The 8,900-nt window shown below is 43.8% G+C and overlaps 1 protein-coding gene across 1 annotated transcript in view; it reads right to left on the bottom strand.

The window, feature by feature from the left end:
• T265_05613 (hypothetical protein) overlaps positions 1 to 8,900 on the bottom strand; it is a gene marked incomplete at both ends in the record, with an annotated part of 31,038 nt that overhangs the window by 6,257 nt on the left and 15,881 nt on the right. Inside the window, 5 exons of the mRNA XM_009170672.1 lie at positions 1,856 to 2,218; positions 2,317 to 2,733; positions 3,016 to 3,069; positions 3,912 to 4,436; positions 5,250 to 5,774. Coding sequence (XP_009168936.1) covers positions 1,856 to 2,218; positions 2,317 to 2,733; positions 3,016 to 3,069; positions 3,912 to 4,436; positions 5,250 to 5,774 — 1,884 coding nt within the window. The remainder of the gene's footprint in view (positions 1 to 1,855; positions 2,219 to 2,316; positions 2,734 to 3,015; positions 3,070 to 3,911; positions 4,437 to 5,249; positions 5,775 to 8,900) is intronic.

The following is an 8,900-nucleotide window of genomic DNA, read 5'->3' as shown; positions in this document are numbered from 1 at the left end:
GGGAGCTCGGTGGCGCTTGAGGGAACATATGCAGTCGTAAACCTCAGAGGTAGTAGGTGGTTCCACGTTCACCGTCCAGGGTTCTATTTCACCTGTGGGCCCTATATGAGTGTCGGCTGGTGGCCATGACAGTTGTTGTTCGAAGTATTCGGCCCACCGGTGGAGGCATTCTTCTTTGTTCGAGATGGTCGCCCCATTCTGGTGTTTGATAGTTTCACCCACAGGAGGCTTCCGGGGACCGGTCGCACGGATCAACTGAAATAATCTTCGGGCATTACCGGCTTTCAATAAGGACCTAAAGCAACTGTTGCAGTTAGATGGTAACCAACAAACACGGCTTGCATAGATCAGCGGTTAAAGGCGATGAAAAAATTCAGTGTTTCTTACTGAGGTCGGCTGACAGCACGGAATTTAAACACAGCATGTGCAGGTAAAAACAAATGAACGGTAGTGGGTAACTCATAAAAGTGGAATGCAGTAATCCATTAGGCAATTCGTCCTGACTGCGACTGTACAAAAATCGATCGCGTGTTTTTTCGATTGACAGTTCACACCACTTACTGACCGCGGCTCAACATGGCCGCGCAAAGTGGATGAATTACAAGATACCGTACTACTCACCAACTGCGGACAAAGTGCCCCTGGATGGCCGCAAATGATTATGATACCACACGAAGCAGAGTTCTACATTAGTTGTCCGCTCAAAGAAAAAGTATCGCCTTAGAGAGACTCGTATGGTCCGAACAGAAAAAAAATTACCACCGCCGGAAATGATAAGGTCAAAAGAGCTTAGCAAAAAAGGGCGAGTTCTAGGTGAACTATCAAGTAAATTGGGGATGTTTCTTTCACTGTCTTACATACAGCCAACGATACTACCGTGTCTTGTTCGCCGTCACAGTCGATCGTGCAACGAGTACACTACCCATCGGACCCGAATCCAACAAGGAACCTCAAACTACTGATAATTCACATCACGTTAGGAAGTGAGGTACGTATAATCAACGGAGAGCAAAGAGCAAAACACAAACTGTTTAGACAAATGATACATGGGGACAAATGAGTATTTCCTAACCGAAAGACTTGCGATTTGTGCCTATCCATGTTTCCTTACATCCAGGCGTGGGCAACTTGGTCTTTTGAGCTTCCTACAGGGACAGAGCTACACGATACAACACTCCTATTAGATTAGGTTACGCGGTGGTGGCTAGGAGATCAGACAAGGGAAGGTTGAGCGGTATCCGACATGTATTCCTCTGTATACTTCCGCCGTCCAAAGCAATTATTTAACGGTTGTGTGAGGTCCACTTCATATTGCAGTTTTCAACTGACAAGCCTCCAGAGGGCCACATAGGTCAATTCTCAAACCGGAGACCCAAAGTTTGGATGTTTGGGTTCGGATGGCTGTTGGTAAGAGATGCCAATCCTATATGGAGACACGGACTTCGGGATAGGATCACAAGGTTAAGAAACAGAAAATTGGGGATTTCAAGAACAGTTATGAAAATCCACCAACTAGGGCAATAAGTGGAGTGAGGAAACCGGGGGGAAACAAATAGATGTCTGAATAAAAGCTGGAATTATTCATTTTTCCATGGGTAACATTTTCAATTAAACAGGCCCATTGAGTAAACGAGTAAAAAACAACCCCAATCACCACATTATCACCGGCGTAGATGGGGATGAGTCGTATTACTTTCCTACTTGGGAATTTGAAGTGAACAGGCTTATTCGAGGAACCAGGTGTTCCAGACAACAACAAGGCTCAGTGACATTCACCACTGCATAACATTACAGGAGTAACACTTACGGCAGCTTAAGAAAATTGCACAGCTCTCCTTCAGGATAGACCACTTACTTGTAGATGCTGATCTCTTGAATGGACGAGACCAATAACAAGGTGAGGCAAAGTGTTGGAAGCACTGTTCGAAGCCTTCAAGTCATTCAATATCAACAAAGGACCTTGTGAGAGGCGGCAGCTTGTCAGACAATGATCCAAAGCGAAATGAAGAAGCACACCCAAACGGTGTGTGGTGGCACTGGCATTGGGGCATAAGGACTGTGATGGAAGGCGTTGGAGACATTCGACAAAGAACAGACAATTAAGTGACCGCGACTCTGCAACACCTGATCCTCTAGGCTCCACCGCATTGTCAGTATCATTCACTTTATGCTGAACGGGCCACCAGTTTTCAGGACTGGCAATAAGAATGTCCAAAGTCTGTAAAAATGAAAAAAAAGATCGAAACGCGGTCAGTCAACCGAGACAGATGCATTGGATAGTTGAAGAAGGGGGTAGAACGAGATTCAAAGACATACCCTCATGAATTCACCAGGATATCGATGAGCGAGCAGTTTGGCCAAGTCTCGCAGACAAGACAAACATTGTCTGTGGAACGAGGAACCGAAACACTTTGTTTCTTTCGTTTTTGAGTGTACGGCTTCTGGCTGCGAATACTGAGATGCCAGTTGAGCAGTTAATTGAACGAGACCAGCTTCTAACGTTAAATCCACTTGGGCATGCAAATGACGATGCTTCTTGCACTTTTTCTTACCAGGAGCAGAGGGACATAGAGCAGGATCCTCCAGAATAGCGATCGGTTCACATGTGGTGGTAAAGCTTGTTAGCTTCGCCGCTAACAAGTCAAGAGCTTTTCGACGCAAACCTTGGTTCAACGATTCGAACAAGTCGGATACCATGCGGATGAATATGTGACCAGAAACAGAGTCATGGATCTGAATAAGAGGGATAGAATAAAAGTGTGAAACATAAAATAGTATCGCAACAGGGCACCTTGGACATGATTTTCTGATCAGCCGAGGCGAAAATGAAATGATACAGACGATTTTTCCCTTACTTTCTTACGCTATTTCTTCAGGTAGGATGGAGCCGGAATGATACACCGTTGAACTAGGTTATGTATATGGCTGAAGGATTGTAGCAAAAATTGACGCCGTGTAATTAAACTTGAACAATTCGGCAAACAGCTATGTCTTAGCTAGTATTTCAACACTCACGAGGTTCTTAGAAGACACAGGACCAGAGGCGCTTTCACCATGATAACGACCGACCTAAAAGCAACTACAGTTATCATCGGTTGACGTCTTTATTAATTTGAAAAATAAGTTTATCGATGTACGACAGGAATGCATTTGTCTGTATCGCCCGCGCTTGTTTGGTCATGTGTCCGTATACCAATTCAGCATTTACGAAAATCAAATGCAACTGCAAAGAGGCTGAAAGTCACTCACTAGAAGAGTCTGTGTGACCCAAAAAGACATTGACTAGATACTCTGCCAAACATGACTGTCAATCCATCTCCACCTTCTGTTTCTATGCAGTGTTTGAAATCTGTACTCTCTGAAGGTTTACGGCAATAGATTACTAAATTTTTGTCGACTAAGTAAACCAGTGGGCACCAACATTTAAGACGAATGCCAAGGCTAATAATAGTTGATCGTTCAACCATAACGCCCTTTCGGTGCCTAGCTGATATGCCACCGGAAGGAAGCACGAAGAGTGGGATACTTCTCCCAGATAGGAAAGGGAGAAACACTGAGGTCGGATTCGAACCATGGATCTTTCGTTCAGTAAACTGGCGCTCTAACCACTCAGCCATCTCACCAATAACGGTATTGAAGGTGGTTTACGAGTCGACTCGGCCCAAAGCGTGAAACCGGCGCAAACACCACGCATTAAGCTAGGAGAGTATATACAGTCAACCAATAAGTCAGATGTGAATCGCATGCTGTAGCTCAGTGAGCATGACACGGGCTAATCAAACCTAGTTGAGAAGTAAAAACAAATCGATAAATTAAAATACTAAGAAACGAACCATAGTGACATCCTTCCTAAGTTATAACGAAACGACTCTTGGTGTATGACTGAAATCAGTGTGGCCATGGAAACGAACCTGCATTAACACAGTCTGAAGTCCAGCAAGCGACCGTTTGGTTCCCTCTAGTAGGACCGTACAATCAGACAAACTCTCGTCCGTTGGTTTTAGCCTGGCCATTATGGATGCGGCTGCAATCATCAGGTGGACAATCTGTTGTACCAGCCGCCCATACACTGCACTCAGTCCGAGTGGGTCACCAGAAGCTGCTTCCAGTTTGCTTCCATACGTAGGATCGGTCAAAAGAGTTGTAAGCAGCTGTACAGCTCGGCCAGTCAGAGACCATACGGTTGATGGGTTTAGTGGTGGAACAGAGGAGTTGACCGGAGTCAGCTCATCTGTTACTTTGCTTTTGAATAATGTAGAGACCAGCGCCTCTGCCACATGAACCGATATAACATTGGAAGAGCAAATATCTTCAGGTGGAATGGAAGTGGGAATTTCGGAGAGTTCGCTGCGGGAAGCAGTTCGCTGTCGCTTCGGTGGAGGTGCGATCTCAGTATCGACAACTTGAAGTTTTCTGGAAGGTGTCTCCAAGATGAACTAAAATAGTAAGGATATTACACAACACAACAAAGGCTTATTATCATGTTCTTATCATGTTGCAACAATCGAAACATCAAAGCAACATATCGGTGACTGCGGCACTATATGGCCCATGATAATTTGGGAGACGAACTGATTGGTTGACAAGGCCGTCAACGGCCCAGGCATGCGGAGAGGTAGTTGGAAAGTCGTAATTACGGGCATTCAAGAAATTAAATTTAAAATAAAATGAATTTCTAGAGATACACTCCCATTGTCCTAAAGCGGTCACTCCCGTTTCTTAGCTTTTTTAGCATGTGAAAAATAATTCCACAGAAGGGACCGCCACCTAATGTTTGCGGTAAATCCGGAAAGTAACCACATGTTTAGTAGCATTTTCTAGGATACGTCAATGGGACTTTGGAAAATATCGCACTATATGGCAAGAAATTACAAGGTATCCCAAAGAACACTTAACAGACATGTCACTTAGACTATTGAGACACAGAAATGGAATACTACCCATCTATTCATACCACCTTCCAATTACTAACCAAAGAAGTTCTTACAGGGAACGCAATAACACTGACAGCATGTATCACCTGTTAATCACACAATCATGAATAAAAATGCTGTAAGAAACGTGTTGTGCCCTCAATCGTCGTTGAATTGTCGGACAACTGCTGAGTTCAGTGAAAAAACCAACGGCCCTATTTCGAGNAAATCGATAAATTAAAATACTAAGAAACGAACCATAGTGACATCCTTCCTAAGTTATAACGAAACGACTCTTGGTGTATGACTGAAATCAGTGTGGCCATGGAAACGAACCTGCATTAACACAGTCTGAAGTCCAGCAAGCGACCGTTTGGTTCCCTCTAGTAGGACCGTACAATCAGACAAACTCTCGTCCGTTGGTTTTAGCCTGGCCATTATGGATGCGGCTGCAATCATCAGGTGGACAATCTGTTGTACCAGCCGCCCATACACTGCACTCAGTCCGAGTGGGTCACCAGAAGCTGCTTCCAGTTTGCTTCCATACGTAGGATCGGTCAAAAGAGTTGTAAGCAGCTGTACAGCTCGGCCAGTCAGAGACCATACGGTTGATGGGTTTAGTGGTGGAACAGAGGAGTTGACCGGAGTCAGCTCATCTGTTACTTTGCTTTTGAATAATGTAGAGACCAGCGCCTCTGCCACATGAACCGATATAACATTGGAAGAGCAAATATCTTCAGGTGGAATGGAAGTGGGAATTTCGGAGAGTTCGCTGCGGGAAGCAGTTCGCTGTCGCTTCGGTGGAGGTGCGATCTCAGTATCGACAACTTGAAGTTTTCTGGAAGGTGTCTCCAAGATGAACTAAAATAGTAAGGATATTACACAACACAACAAAGGCTTATTATCATGTTATTATCATGTTGCAACAATCACAACACAACAAAGGCTTATTATCATGTTGCAACAACCGAAACATCAAAGCAACATATCGGTGACTGCGGCACTATATGGCCCATGATAATTTGGGAGACGAACTGATTGGTTGACAAGGCCGTCAACGGCCCAGGCATGCGGAGAGGTAGTTGGAAAGTCGTAATTACGGGCATTCAAGAAATTAAATTTAAAATAAAATGAATTTCTAGAGATACACTCCCATTGTCCTAAAGCGGTCACTCCCGTTTCTTAGCTTTTTTAGCATGTGAAAAATAATTCCACAGAAGGGACCGCCACCTAATGTTTGCGGTAAATCCGGAAAGTAACCACATGTTTAGTAGCATTTTCTAGGATACGTCAATGGGACTTTGGAAAATATCGCACTATATGGCAAGAAATTACAAGGTATCCCAAAGAACACTTAACAGACATGTCACTTAGACCATTGAGACACAGAAATGGAATACTACCCATCTATTCATACCACCTTCCAATTACTAACCAAAGAAGTTCTTACAGGGAACGCAATAACACTGACAGCATGTATCACCTGTTAATCACACAATCATGAATAAAAATGCTGTAAGAAACGTGTTGTGCCCTCAATCGTCGTTGAATTGTCGGACAACTGCTGAGTTCAGTGAAAAAACCAACGGCCCTATTTCGAGGGCCGAGTGAGCGGCTACGAAAACTTTACCTCATCGTATAGTGAAGAGACCGATAAATTCATGTCCTAAGGAACACAGGGCTCGTTTTGTTTCCGAACTGAACGTACAACAAGCCATACTAGATCCCAGTAACGAGATTCAGTTGATAAACAGGGCACACTAAATAAATCTACCGATGGTTACCAAACCGGAAGCACACACTTGGGTGCTGCCCGGATTGTTCAATAGGCTGGTATCTGGCCAGTTAAAATGTGCTTTGTTGGTCAAAAAAGTAAATATCTCAACTCAATCAGTACTCCGTCGGTGAAGTTCCGCCTACCAAATGTACTTTGCTCCTAGCCAATGCAATATTGTCCGTCGATGATGAGGAAAATAAACGGAGGGCAATGAGACATTGAAGGCGATGGTCCATCTTTCCAAACAGTTAGGAAAACGAGCAGGGTTCAGGGATCCAGAGAAGTGACACCTGTCTCGCCAGGGTAATCGTGGAAGGAGGGCGTGAAAATAGCTTCGGCACACCTCATCGTCCACCTGTGGACGAATACATATTGTGTGGTAAGACCAACCGCAACCTCACACGAAAGTAAGGACATCCAACGCTAATGGCCGCAGCTTGTCAGTGAATCTATTATCCGCTTACGTACTGCCTCTCAAACTAACGTGCGGTTCACCACAATTTTTGTCTCTACCCACTGGAACCGTGTAATCCATTAACGCAGTGAGGATAAAATGACAAGTAGGTCAATTAAAATGGAAACGTTCTGTTGGACACTTAAAAGATCGCGATTCATCTGAAATCGGTAGAGTACTAGGTAAGTCGATGACGGCAAAGAAATATGTACCGATTCAATGGGCACTGAAAACAAAACTATCGGGTTGGTACGATCTGCTAACATTCGAGACAACATCTTATCCACGTAGTCGCAAGAACAACATGAGTAGAACGCTTCATCCATTCGATATTTCATTCACAATTTCCTAACCTGCCAAAGATATCCTCATCCCAATTTCATACTGCGCATCACCAGTAATGATCTTCCGCAGACAGATTGAAAGGTTCCACACATACACTTCCCACGACCTATTGACAACCGTTCCAGATAAATTAACATGTACTATTCATTATTTCCCAATGTAAATGTATGCAATTGGAGCGAACATTAAGACCCATGTTACCCATCAACTTACAAACTTTCACTGTGGAAAGTGAGGTGAATCTCTAGAATGGACCTTGAGTACCTATCGAGTTCGCTATGAGAATGCACATGTAGAAGAATTCCCGAAACCCGAGAATAGATAGTGGATATTGCTGTACAATGGGCTAAAAAACCTGAAAGACTCCAGCGATAAGTAACTAGGACAACGTCCCAGAAGGCAACAGTCTAGTAAACAAGGTAACTAGAGACAACGAAGTGAGTGCTGAGACGAAAAATCGAAGGACTGGATCACCGGCTTAAAATTCATCAGAGAACCTGTAGGACTACTGTCTGGAAAAGCAATGTTTGGCGAGTATTGTGGAGCGAAACACAGGGAAGGAAACATCACCCTAATTTACGAGCTCGAGTTCAAAGATGACAATATTTATCAACTTGTTGGAATCAATACTTTGACCATCAAGTTCACCATTCGTCTCCTCAGGAAAACATAGTGTATTCGGATGGATCCATCTTCTACTAGAGCGAGAAAAACCATCGAAGCTGTCTTTGAATGTTCTAAAAAATTCACACATGTAAAACTCACAATCAGTTCACCCTAGCGTTCGCATCGGGATGGGACTATTGACCAAATTTATCGGAATGCTGGATGCACAAGTGTTCAGTTTACCTGGGAGTGTGCTCGTCCCCTGTTTGAATGAACCTTCGCTGAGACGGCTGGCAAGGAAAAGCATTACAAGATCCTAGTATTCCTGAATAAAGTACCACAGTGCCTAGACGAGACAGTGAAGCATCGGTGTTGAACACTGATGTCATGCTGTCGATGATGATGATGAGACGAGACAGCAACCCCCAAAATAAATAGGTTTACTTTCTTCAAGAAATACTTTATGCGATTATCAGAGTTTGTGCTTCGCAGGTAAGTAAAGACGAATCCAAATAGATGTTACAGGACTTAGGAGGTGAAAATTACGAAGTATGCTTTTCCGCAATTAGTGTTGTGCCAATAAAAATCAAGCGCGGTGTTCGTAGAGTCCTTCGAAGATGTCGCTTAACTTCTAAATAGCCTCATACATCGGTTTCCCTAAGCTTTAATCGGCTATGCAGGCCGGGTATCTTGGTTTTCATGAAATTGCAACCTTCGAGGGGTTTTTCACTCACGATTTTGGTTTCCTCACTGCACCAGCTGCCTTTACTAAAATGATCGTTCGGAATTATTTCAGGTAAGCATA

Source organism: Opisthorchis viverrini, assembly GCF_000715545.1.
Source record: "Opisthorchis viverrini unplaced genomic scaffold opera_v5_109, whole genome shotgun sequence".
NCBI classification, from domain to species: Eukaryota; Metazoa; Platyhelminthes; class Trematoda; order Opisthorchiida; family Opisthorchiidae; genus Opisthorchis; species Opisthorchis viverrini.
This window is presented reverse-complemented; position numbering and strand designations above follow the sequence as displayed.